General features: G+C 44.9%; 1 protein-coding gene across 1 annotated transcript; it reads left to right on the top strand.

Annotated features, from left to right (window-relative positions):
- Positions 1-4784: 4784 nt before the first annotated feature.
- LOC135536179 (phospholipid phosphatase-related protein type 2-like) lies at positions 4785-12661 on the top strand (the record flags this gene model as incomplete). Its single annotated transcript, XM_064962558.1, is given in 5 exon segments — positions 4785-4827; positions 4830-4904; positions 5196-5446; positions 8490-8666; positions 12518-12661. Coding segments are annotated over 5 exon segments (690 nt in total), but the record flags the coding sequence as incomplete, so codon positions are not given.
- Positions 12662-13498: the final 837 nt, after the last annotated feature.

The following is a 13498-nucleotide window of genomic DNA, read 5'->3' as shown; positions in this document are numbered from 1 at the left end:
TATCGCTATACAGTAGTTATATCTCTATACTGTAGTTATATCTATATACAGTAGTTATATCTATATACAGTAGTTATATCTCTATACAGTAGTTATATCTCTATACAGTAGTTATATCTCTAACAGTAGTTATATCTCTATACAGGAGTTATATCGCTATACAGTAGTTATAGTGTATCTCTATGCAGTAGTTATATTTCTAACAGTAGTTATATCTCTATACAGTAGTTATATATCTAACAGTAGTTATATGTATATACAGTAGTTATAGTGTATCTCTAACAGTAGTTATATCTCTATACAGTAGTTATAGTGTATCTCTAACAGTAGTTATATTTCTAACAGTAGTTATATCTCTATACAGTAGTTATATATCTAACAGTAGTTATATCTATATACAGTAGTTATAGTGTATCTCTAACAGTAGTTATATCTCTATACAGTAGTTATAGTGTATCTCTAACAGTAGTTATATCTCTAACGGTAGTTATAGTGTATCTCTATACAGTAGTTATATCTATATACAGTAGTTATATCTCTAACGGTAGTTATAGTGTATCTCTATACAGTAGTTATATCTATATACAGTAGTTATAGTGTATCTCTATACAGTAGTTATATCTCTATACAGTAGTTATATCTCTAACAGTAGTTATATCTCTATACAGGAGTTATATCGCTATACAGTAGTTATAGTGTATCTCTATGCAGTAGTTATATCTCTATACAGTAGTTATAGTGTATCTCTAACAGTAGTTATATTTCTAACAGTAGTTATATCTCTATACAGTAGTTATATATCTAACAGTAGTTATATGTATATACAGTAGTTATAGTGTATCTCTAACAGTAGTTATATCTCTATACAGTAGTTATAGTGTATCTCTAACAGTAGTTATATTTCTAACAGTAGTTATATCTCTATACAGTAGTTATATATCTAACAGTAGTTATATCTATATACAGTAGTTATAGTGTATCTCTAACAGTAGTTATATGTATATACAGTAGTTATAGTGTATCTCTAACAGTAGTTATATCTCTATACAGTAGTTATAGTTTATCTCTAACAGTAGTTATATTTCTAACAGTAGTTATATCTCTATACAGTAGTTATATATCTAACAGTAGTTATATCTATATACAGTAGTTATAGTGTATCTCTAACAGTAGTTATATCTCTATACAGTAGTTATAGTGTATCTCTAACAGTAGTTATATCGCTAACAGTAGTTATATTTCTAACAGTAGTTATATCTCTATACAGTAGTTATAGTGTATCTCTAACAGTAGTTATATCTCTATACAGTAGTTATATCTCTATACAGTAGTTATATCTCTAACAGTAGTTATGTCTCTGTACAGTAGTTATATCTCTAACAGTAGTTATATCTCTATACAGTAGTTATATCTATATACAGTAGTTATATCTCTAACGGTAGTTATATATTTATACAGTAGTTATATCTCTAACAGTAGTTATATCTCTATACAGTAGTTATATCTCTATACAGTAGTTATATCTCTATACAGTAGTTATATCTCTAACAGTAGTTATATCTATATACAGTAGTTATATCTCTAACAGTAGTTATATCTCTAACAGTAGTTATATCTCTATACAGTAGTTATATCTATATACAGTAGTTATATCTCTATGCAGTAGTTATATATATATATATATAAAGTAGTTATATCTCTATACAGTAGTTATATCTCTGTACAGTAGTTATGTCTCTAACAGTAGTTATATCTATATACAGTAGTTATATCTCTAACAGTAGTTATATCTATATACAGTAGTTATCTCTATGCAGTAGTTATATCGCTATACAGTAGTTATATCTCTATACAGTAGTTATATCTATATACAGTAGTTATATCTATATACAGTAGTTATCTCTATGCAGTAGTTATATCGCTATACAGTAGTTATATCTCTATACTGTAGTTATATCTATATACAGTAGTTATATCTATATACAGTAGTTATATCTCTATACAGTAGTTATATCTCTATACAGTAGTTATATCTCTAACAGTAGTTATATCTCTATACAGGAGTTATATCGCTATACAGTAGTTATAGTGTATCTCTATGCAGTAGTTATGTCTCTATACAGTAGTTATAGTGTATCTCTAACAGTAGTTATATTTCTAACAGTAGTTATATCTCTATACAGTAGTTATATATCTAACAGTAGTTATATGTATATACAGTAGTTATAGTGTATCTCTAACAGTAGTTATATCTCTATACAGTAGTTATAGTGTATCTCTAACAGTAGTTATATTTCTAACAGTAGTTATATCTCTATACAGTAGTTATATATCTAACAGTAGTTATATCTATATACAGTAGTTATAGTGTATCTCTAACAGTAGTTATATCTCTATACAGTAGTTATAGTGTATCTCTAACAGTAGTTATATCTCTAACGGTAGTTATAGTGTATCTCTATACAGTAGTTATATCTATATACAGTAGTTATATCTCTAACGGTAGTTATAGTGTATCTCTATACAGTAGTTATATCTATATACAGTAGTTATAGTGTATCTCTATACAGTAGTTATATCTCTATACAGTAGTTATATCTCTAACAGTAGTTATATCTCTATACAGGAGTTATATCGCTATACAGTAGTTATAGTGTATCTCTATGCAGTAGTTATATCTCTATACAGTAGTTATAGTGTATCTCTAACAGTAGTTATATTTCTAACAGTAGTTATATCTCTATACAGTAGTTATATATCTAACAGTAGTTATATGTATATACAGTAGTTATAGTGTATCTCTAACAGTAGTTATATCTCTATACAGTAGTTATAGTGTATCTCTAACAGTAGTTATATTTCTAACAGTAGTTATATCTCTATACAGTAGTTATATATCTAACAGTAGTTATATCTATATACAGTAGTTATAGTGTATCTCTAACAGTAGTTATATGTATATACAGTAGTTATAGTGTATCTCTAACAGTAGTTATATCTCTATACAGTAGTTATAGTGTATCTCTAACAGTAGTTATATTTCTAACAGTAGTTATATCTCTATACAGTAGTTATATATCTAACAGTAGTTATATCTATATACAGTAGTTATAGTGTATCTCTAACAGTAGTTATATCTCTATACAGTAGTTATAGTGTATCTCTAACAGTAGTTATATCGCTAACAGTAGTTATATTTCTAACAGTAGTTATATCTCTATACAGTAGTTATAGTGTATCTCTAACAGTAGTTATATCTCTATACAGTAGTTATATCTCTATACAGTAGTTATAGTGTATCTCTAACAGTAGTTATATCTCTATACAGTAGTTATATCTATATACAGTAGTTATATCTCTAACGGTAGTTATAGTGTATCTCTATACAGTAGTTATATCTATATACAGTAGTTATAGTGTATCTCTATACAGTAGTTATATCTCTATACAGTAGTTATATCTCTAACAGTAGTTATATCTCTATACAGGAGTTATATCGCTATACAGTAGTTATAGTGTATCTCTATGCAGTAGTTATATCTCTATACAGTAGTTATAGTGTATCTCTAACAGTAGTTATATTTCTAACAGTAGTTATATCTCTATACAGTAGTTATATATCTAACAGTAGTTATATGTATATACAGTAGTTATAGTGTATCTCTAACAGTAGTTATATATCTATACAGTAGTTATAGTGTATCTCTAACAGTAGTTATATTTCTAACAGTAGTTATATCTCTATACAGTAGTTATATATCTAACAGTAGTTATATCTATATACAGTAGTTATAGTGTATCTCTAACAGTAGTTATATGTATATACAGTAGTTATAGTGTATCTCTAACAGTAGTTATATCTCTATACAGTAGTTATAGTGTATCTCTAACAGTAGTTATATTTCTAACAGTAGTTATATCTCTATACAGTAGTTATATATCTAACAGTAGTTATATCTATATACAGTAGTTATAGTGTATCTCTAACAGTAGTTATATCTCTATACAGTAGTTATAGTGTATCTCTAACAGTAGTTATATCGCTAACAGTAGTTATATTTCTAACAGTAGTTATATCTCTATACAGTAGTTATAGTGTATCTCTAACAGTAGTTATATCTCTATACAGTAGTTATATCTCTATACAGTAGTTATAGTGTATCTCTAACAGTAGTTATATCTCTATACAGTAGTTATATCTCTAACAGTAGTTATATCGATATACAGTAGTTATGTCTCTATGCAGTAGTTATATCTCTATACAGTTGTTATATCTCTATGCAGTAGTTATATCTCTATACAGTTGTTATATCTCTATACAGTAGTTATATCTCTAACAGTAGACCAGTTTCCACCTCCCCACCACACTAAACCAGTACCCACCTCCTCTCTACACCAAACCAGTACCCAGCTCCTCTCCACACTAAACCAATACCCACCTCCTCGCCACACTAAACCAGTCCCCACCTCCTCTCAACACTAAACCTGTACCCCCTCCTCTCCACACTAAACCAATACCCACCTCCTCTCCACAATAAACCAGTCCCCACCTCCTCTCCACACTAAACCAGTACCCACCTCCTCTCCACACTAAACCAGTACCCACCTGAAACTAGACATAAATAATGCCATATACAAGAACTGAGTATACTGTGAACAAATACAGGATACCGTTCTTATGTAGTGGGTTTGGATTTGCTCATAGCTTTCAGTGCTTTACACTAACCTCTCTGCCTTTCTCTCTGTCTGTCTGTCCATCCGTCCGTCTGTTCGTCTGTCTGTAGATTCTGATTGGAGAGGTGACAACGTTCTTTGTGAAAGCGGAGGGGCTCAGGAGAAGACCATTGTGACGGCTGACTGCTGTTACTTCAACCCCCTCCTCCGCAGGATAGTACGCTTTCTGGGTGAGCCTCGGCTATAGGTCCCACTGTACATTAGACCATATTAAACCTGGTGTATATTGGTCCTAATATATTGTGCAATATATTGGGCATGCTGCCTCACTACTGTCATTCAACATAGAATGAAGGGTTTTTATCTCTCTCTGCCATCTCGTCTGTCTCTCTATTTCTCCCTTCTCCTCTCCCTCTCTTCCTATCCCTCTCTCTCTCCTCCCCCATCCTCTCCCCTCACCCTCCACCTCCTCCACCCCCGTTCTCCTCCTCCACCCCCGTTCTCCTCCTCCACCCCCTCAGGCGTCTACTCCTTTGGCCTCTTCGCCACCACCATCTTCGCCAATGCAGGCCAGGTGGTGACAGGAAACCAGACCCCTCACTTCCTGTCTGCCTGCCGCCCCAACTACACAGTCTTGGGCTGCCAGTCCCCCATGCAGTACATCACAGAGCGCCGCGCCTGCACTGGGAACCCCTACCTGGTTGCGTCTGCACGCAAGTCCTTCCCCTCCAAGGACGCGGCCCTCAGCATCTACTCTGCTGTCTACACAGTGGTAGGAACTAGGGGGAAGTTAGAGGGGAAGGAATAAAGTGTGACACCGGGAAGAATAGAGATATGTTTTCTGATATCAGTGTTTTGAAGTGTGAATGTATGTTTCTGTACATTGCTATGTGCTTAGTGGAGGTAGAGGGTATATCTAGAATTTATATCTCTGTGTGTGCTTCTGTGGCGGTGCTGTATATCTAGACTCTATAGCTCTGTCTGCTTATGTGCAGGCACTGTATATCTAGAATGTATATCTCTGTGTGTGCTGCTGTGGAGGTACTGTATATTTAGACTTTATAACTCTGTGTGTGCTTCTGTGGCGGTGCTGTATATCTAGACTCTATAGCTCTGTCTGCTTATGTGCAGGCACTGTATATCTAGAATGTATATCTCTGTGTGTGCTGCTGTGGAGGTACTGTATATTTAGACTTTATAACTCTGTGTGTGCTTCTGTGGCGGTGCTGTATATCTAGACTCTATAGCTCTGTCTGCTTATGTGCAGGCACTGTATATCTAGAATGTATATCTCTGTGTGTGCTGCTGTGGAGGTACTGTATATTTAGACTTTATAACTCTGTGTGTGCTTCTGTGGCGGTGCTGTATATCTAGACTCTATAGCTCTGTCTGCTTATGTGCAGGCACTGTATATCTAGAATGTATATCTCTGTGTGTGCTGCTGTGGAGGTACTGTATATTTAGACTTTATAACTCTGTGTGTGCTTCTGTGGCGGTGCTGTATATCTAGACTCTATAGCTCTGTCTGCTTATGTGCAGGCACTGTATATCTAGAATGTATATCTCTGTGTGTGCTTCTGTGGAGGTACTGTATATCTAGACTCTATAGCTCTGTCTGCTTATGTGCAGGCACTGTATATCTAGAATGTATATCTCTGTGTGTGCTGCTGTGGAGGTACTGTGTAAGAGTGCGTGCTGGTGGCAGGGAAGTCAGGTGCAGGAGATCGAACTTGGTATAATAAGTGCTCAAAAACCAAAATATACTAAATAATACAAGTGGGTACAAAACCCGTCGCACACCAGAACATATCTTGCACAAAGCTTACAAACAAACAATCACCGGCAAGGACAATGAGGGGGAACAGAGGGTTAAATACACACATGTAATGAATGGGATTGGAACCAGGTGTGATACAAGACAAAACCAAAGGAAAATTAAAAGAGGATCAGCGATGGCTAGAAGGTCGGCGACAACGAACGCCGCCCGAACAAGGAGAGGGACCAAGTTCGGCCGAAGTCGTGACAGTAACCACCCCCTGATGCGCGGCTCCAGCAGCGTGTCGACACCGGCCTCGGGGACGACCCGGAGGGCGAGGCGCAGGGCGATCCGGACGTAGACGGTGGAACTCCTGCAGCATAGATTGGTCCAACACGTCCTCGACCGGAACCCAGCACCTCTCCTCCAGACCGTACCCCTCCCACTCCACGAGATACTGAAGGCCTGGCGCCTCGAATCCAGTATGGAGCGAATGGAGTACGCCACGGCCCCCGATGTCCAGAAGGGGCGGAGGAATCTCCCGCACCTCAAACTCCTGGAGCAGGCCAGCCACCACCGGCCTGAGGAGAGACACATGGAACGAGGGGTTCATACGGTAATCAGGTGGAAGCTGTAACCTATAACAAACCTTGTTCATTCTCCTCAGGACTTTAAATGGCCCCACAAACCGCGGACCCAGCTTCCGGCAGGGCAGGCGGAGGGGCAGGTTTTGGGTCAAGAGCCAGAACCGGTCCCCCGGTACAAACACCGGGGTCTCACTGCGGTGGCGATCTGCAGTAACCTTCTGGCGTGTCACGGCCTGCTGAAGGTGGACACGGATGGCTTCCCATGTCTCCTCCGCGCGCCTGAACCAGTAGTCCACCGCAGGAACCTCGGTCTGACCCTGATGCCAAGGCGCCAGAACCTGCTGGTTGCCCAGTACGCACTGGAAGGAAGAGATGTTAGTGGAGGAGTGGTGGAGCGAATTCTGTGCCATCTCGGCCCAGGGCACGAACTCCACACACTCCCCCGGCCGGAACTGGCAATAGGACCACAGAAACCTGCCCACATCCTAGTTCACTCTCTCCACCTGCCCATTACTCTCGAGGTGAAACCCTGAAGTAAGGCTGATCAAGACCCCCAGACGTTCCATGAACGCCTTCCAGACCCTAGACGTGAACTGGGTACCCCGATCAGACACTATATCCTCAGGCACCCCGTAGTGCTCCGCAGTCTGTAGGGCCGTAGTGAGACCGGGCAGAGGGAGGAGACGACAGGACATAGAGAAACGATCCACAACGACCAGGATCACGGTGTTACCCTGTGAAAGTGGAAGGTCAGTAAGAAAATCCACCGACAGGTGTGACCAAGGCCGCTGTGGAACAGGTAAGGGGTGTAGCTTACCTCTGGGCAGGTGCCTAGGAGCCTTACACTGGGCGCACACCGAGCAGGAGTAAACATAAACCCTCACGTCCTTAGCCAAGGTAGGCCACCAGTACCTCCCGCTCAAACAGCGCACTGTCCGACCGATCCCAGGATGACCAGAGGAGGGTGACGTGTGGCCCAATAGATCAACCGGTCACGGACAGCAGACGGAACGTACAGACGCCCAGCGGGACACTGGATGGAAGCGGGCTCTGCACGTAACGCCTGCTCAATGTCCGTGTCCAGCTCGCACACTACCGGCGCCACCAGGCAGGAGGCGGGGAGTATGGGAGTGGGATCCAGGGGCCGCTCCTCTGTGTCATACAGCTGGGACAATGCGTCTGCCTTCGCGTTCTGGGAGCCTGGTCTGTAAGAAAGGGTAAACACAAAACAGGTGAAAAACATGGCCCACCTTGTCTGGCCGGATGTGCTTCTGTGGAGGTACTGTGTATCTAGAATGTATAGCTCTGTGTGTGCTTCTGTGGAGTTACTGTATATCTAGAATGTATAGCTCTGTGTGTGCTTCTGTGGAGGTACTGTATATCTAGAATGTATAGCTCTGCTTGCATCTTAACCTCCACCTCTGTGTGTGTGTGTGTCTGCAGAGTAGCTTTTAAATGAGTGTGTGTTTCAGATGTACGTGACGCTGGTGTTCCGTACAAAGGGCACTCGGCTGACCAAGCCCACCCTGTGTCTGACCCTCCTGTCCCTGGCTGTGCTGGTGGGGGTGGTGAGGGTCACGGAGTACAGGAACCATTGGGGTGACGTCCTGGCTGGATACCTGACCGGAGGGGCCATCGCTGCCTTCCTGGTGAGGGGACTGGGGAGTAGGGGGGTGGTAGAAGTGGGTGTAAGGTGGCGTGTAGGGGTGGGTAACGTCCTGGTTGGATACCTGACCGGAGGGGCCATCGCTGCCTTCCTGGTGAGGGGACTGGGGAGTAGGGGGGTGGGGTGGGTGTAAGGTGGAGTGTAGGGGTGGGTAACGTCCTGGTTGGATACCTGACCGGAGGGGCCATCGCTGCCTTCCTGGTGAGGGGACTGGGGAGTAGGGGGTGGGGAGATGAACATCCTGGTTGGATACCTGACTGGAGGGGCCATCGCTGCCTTCCTGGTGAGGGGACTGGGGAGTAGGGGGTGGGGAGATGAACATCCTGGTTGGATACCTGACTGGAGGGGCCATCGCTATCTTCCTTGTGTGGGGACTGGGGGAGTAGAGGTGGGGATGAGGGCTAGATGGGGTAGTGGTGGGGATGAGGGAAGGAGGCTAGATGGGGAGATGGGTAGTTGTAGGGGTGGGGATGGGGAGATGAGGTTAGGGGTAGTGATGAGGGCTAGATGGGGAGATGGGGTAGTGATGAGGGCCAGATGGGGAGATGGGGGTAGGGGTAGTGATGAGGGCTAGATGGGGAGATGGGGTAGTGATGAGGGCCAGGTGGGGAGATGGGGGTAGGGGTAGTGATGAGGGCTAGATGGGGAGATGGGTAGTGATGAGGGCTAGGGGTAAGGGCTAGAGGGGGTAGGAGTAGAGGTGGGGATGAGGGCAGTGGTGGGAGTAGAGGTGGGGATTTTTATTTTTATTTAATTTTACCTTCATTTAACTAGGCAAGTCAGTTAAGAACAAATTCTTATTTTCAATGACGGCCTAGGAACAGTGGGTTAACTGCCTGTTCAGGGGCAGAATGACAGATTTGTACCTTGTCAGCTCGGGGATTTGAACTTGCAACCTTCTGGTTACTAGTTACTACGACCTGAGGGCTTGATGGGGGTAGGGGTAGTGGTTGAGATGAGGGCTAGATGGGGCTAGGGGTAGAGGTGGGGTTGAGGGCGAGATGGGGATAGGAGTAGTGGTGGGAGTAGAGGTGGGGATGAGGGCTAGATGGGAGTAGGGGTAGTGGTGGGAGTAGTGGTGGGGTTGAGGGCTAGATGGGGGTAGTGGTGGGAGTAGTGGTGGGGATGAGGACTAGATGGGGGTAGGAGTAGTGGTGAGAGTAGAGGTGGGGATGAGGGCTAGATGGGAGTAGGGGTAGTGGTGGGAGTAGTGGTGGGGATGAGGGCTAGATGGGTGTAGTGGTGGGGATGAGGACTAGATAGGGGTAGGAGTAGTGGTGGGAGTAGAGGTGGGGATGAGGGCTAGATGGGAGTAGGGGTAGTGGTGGGAGTAGAGGTGGGGATGAGGGCTAGATGGGAGTAGTGGTGGGGATGAGGACTAGATGGGGGTAGGAGTAGTGGTGGGAGTAGAGGTGGGATGAGGGCTAGATGGGGGTAGGAGTAGTGGTGGGAGTAGAGGTGGGGATGAGGGCTAGATGGGAGTAGGGGTAGTGGTGGGGATGAGGACTAAATGGGGGTAGGAGTAGTGGTGGGAGTAGAGGTGGGGATGAGGGCTAGATGGGGGTAGGGGTAGTGGTGGGAGTAGTGGTGGGGATGAGGACTAGATGGGGGTAGGAGTAGTGGTGGGAGTAGAGGTGGGGATGAGGGCTAGATGGGAGTAGGGGTAGTGGTGGGAGTAGTGGTGGGGACGAGGGCTAGATGGGGGTAGGGGTGGGGATGAGGACTAGATGGGGGTAGGAGTAGTGGTGGGAGTAGAGGTGGGGATGAGGGCTAGATGGGAGTAGGGGTAGTGGTGGGAGTAGAGGTGGGGATGAGGGCTAGATGGGAGTAGTGGTGGGGATGAGGACTAGATGGGGGTAGGAGTAGTGGTGAGAGTAAAGGTGGGGATGAGGGCTAGATGGGAGTAGGGGTAGTGGTGGGAGTAGTGGTGGGGACGAGGGCTAGATGGGGGTAGGGGTGGGGATGAGGACTAGATGGGGGTAGGAGTAGTGGTGGGAGTAGAGGTGGGGATGAGGACTAGATGGGAGTAGGGGTAGTGGTGGGAGTAGAGGTGGGGATGAGGGCTAGATGGGAGTAGTGGTGGGGATGAGGACTAGATGGGGGTAGGAGTAGTGGTGGGAGTAGAGGTGGGGACGAGGGCTAGATGGGGGTAGGGGTAGTGGTGGGAGTAGTGGTGGGGACGAGGGCTAGATGGGGGTAGGGGTGGGGATGAGGACTAGATGGGGGTAGGAGTAGTGGTGGGAGTAGAGGTGGGGATGAGGACTAGATGGGAGTAGGGGTAGTGGTGGGAGTAGTGGTGGGGTTGAGGGCTAGATGGGGGTAGTGGTGGGAGTAGTGGTGGGGATGAGGACTAGATGGGGGTAGGAGTAGTGGTGAGAGTAGAGGTGGGGATGAGGGCTAGATGGGAGTAGGGGTAGTGGTGGGAGTAGTGGTGGGGTTGAGGGCTAGATGGGGGTAGTGGTGGGAGTAGTGGTGGGGATGAGGACTAGATGGGGGTAGGAGTAGTGGTGAGAGTAGAGGTGGGGATGAGGGCTAGATGGGAGTAGGGGTAGTGGTGGGAGTAGTGGTGGGGATGAGGGCTAGATGGGTGTAGTGGTGGGGATGAGGACTAGATGGGGGTAGGAGTAGTGGTGGGAGTAGAGGTGGGGATGAGGGCTAGATGGGAGTAGGGGTAGTGGTGGGAGTAGAGGTGGGGATGAGGGCTAGATGGGAGTAGTGGTGGGGATGAGGACTAGATGGGGGTAGGAGTAGTGGTGGGAGTAGAGGTGGGATGAGGGCTAGATGGGGGTAGGAGTAGTGGTGGGAGTAGAGGTGGGGATGAGGGCTAGATGGGAGTAGGGGTAGTGGTGGGAGTAGTGGTGGGGATGAGGGCTAGATGGGTGTAGTGGTGGGGATGAGGACTAGATGGGGGTAGGAGTAGTGGTGGGAGTAGAGGTGGGGATGAGGGCTAGATGGGAGTAGGGGTAGTGGTGGGAGTAGAGGTGGGGATGAGGGCTAGATGGGAGTAGTGGTGGGGATGAGGACTAGATGGGGGTAGGAGTAGTGGTGGGAGTAGAGGTGTGGACGAGGGCTAGATGGGGGTAGGGGTAGTGGTGGGAGTAGTGGTGGGGACGAGGGCTAGATGGGGGTAGGGGTGGGGATGAGGACTAGATGGGGGTAGGAGTAGTGGTGGGAGTAGAGGTGGGGATGAGGACTAGATGGGAGTAGGGGTAGTGGTGTGAGTAGAGGTGGGGATGAGGGCTAGATGGGAGTAGTGGTGGGGATGAGGACTAGATGGGGGTAGGAGTAGTGGTGGGAGTAGAGGTGGGGACGAGGGCTAGATGGGGGTAGGGGTAGTGGTGGGAGTAGTGGTGGGGACGAGGGCTAGATGGGGGTAGGGGTAGTGGTGGGAGTAGTGGTGGGGACGAGGGCTAGATGGGGGTAGGGGTAGTGGTGGGAGTAGTGGTGGGGACGAGGGCTAGATGGGGGTAGGGGTAGTGGTGGGAGTAGTGGTGGGGACGAGGGCTAGATGGGGGTAGGGGTAGTGGTGGGGATGGGGAAATTACCCATTCAGTTTCAAGTTAGAGCTGCAATGTTTCAATTTACATCACTTTAAATAACTTGTCTTCAGCAGCACATTTTTACAGTTTCTCTCTCTCTCTCTCTCTCTCTCTCTCTCTCTCTCTCTTCTCTCTTCTCTCTCTCTCTTTCTCTCTCTCTCTCTGTCTCTCTCTCTCTCTCTCTCTCTCTCTCTCTCTCTCTTTCTCTCTCTCTCTCTTCTACTCTCTCTTTCCATCTCTCCCTACCCCTTCTCTCTTTCCATCCATCCTTTCAATCTCCACCTCTCTCTACCAGGTGACATGTGTGATCAACAACTTCCAGCAGACGGCGTCAGCCCTGCCCCCGCTGCCCCCCCAGCGCCCTCAGACCCCCCACGGCATGCTACTGTCCACCCTACCTCGCGTGGAGAGTCCACTTGAAAAGTTAAGTTGCCCTCAGGTAAGGGCTGGGGGGTCACAGGGGATAGTGTTCTCATAAAATGAGCCATCCTCACATCTCTTGTAAATATGAACGTGAATTCAATTAATTCATTTGTTCATATTCATTCTTACAAGAAGGGTATTTTTTATGGATCTCAGTAGTAGAGGTCGACCAATTAATCGGAATGGCCGATTAATTAGGGCAGATACAGTGCCTTGCGAAAGTATTTGGCCCCCTTGAACTTTGCGACCTTTTGCCACATTTCAGGCTTCAAACATAAAGATATAAAACTGTATTTTTTGTGAAGAATCAACAACAAGTGGGACACAATCATGAAGTGGAACGACATTTATTGGATGTTTCAAACTTTTTTAACAAATCAAAAACTGAAAAATTGGGCGTGCAAAATTATTCAGCCCCCTTAAGTTAATACTTTGTAGCGCCACCTTTTGCTGCGATTACAGCTGTAAGTCGCTTGGGGTATGTCTCTATCAGTTTTGCACATCGAGAGACTGAAATTTTTCCCCATTCCTCCTTGCAAAACAGCTCGAGCTCAGTGAGGTTGGATGGAGAGCATTTGTGAACAGCAGTTTTCAGTTCTTTCCACAGATTCTCGATTGGATTCAGGTCTGGACTTTGACTTGGCCATTCTAACACCTGGATATGTTTATTTTTGAACCATTCCATTGTAGATTTTGCTTTATGTTTTGGATCATTGTCTTGTTTTTGCGACCTGTGGCAAAAGGTCGCAAAGTTCAAGGGGGCCGAATACTTTCGCAAGGCACTGTATCAAGTTTTCATAACAATCGGAAATCGGTATTTTTGGGCTCCTATTTTGCCGATAATTTTTTTATA

The sequence above is a fragment of the Oncorhynchus masou genome, unplaced genomic scaffold (genome assembly GCF_036934945.1).
Source record: "Oncorhynchus masou masou isolate Uvic2021 unplaced genomic scaffold, UVic_Omas_1.1 unplaced_scaffold_5659, whole genome shotgun sequence".
Classification (NCBI taxonomy): domain Eukaryota; kingdom Metazoa; phylum Chordata; class Actinopteri; order Salmoniformes; family Salmonidae; genus Oncorhynchus; species Oncorhynchus masou.
This window is presented reverse-complemented; position numbering and strand designations above follow the sequence as displayed.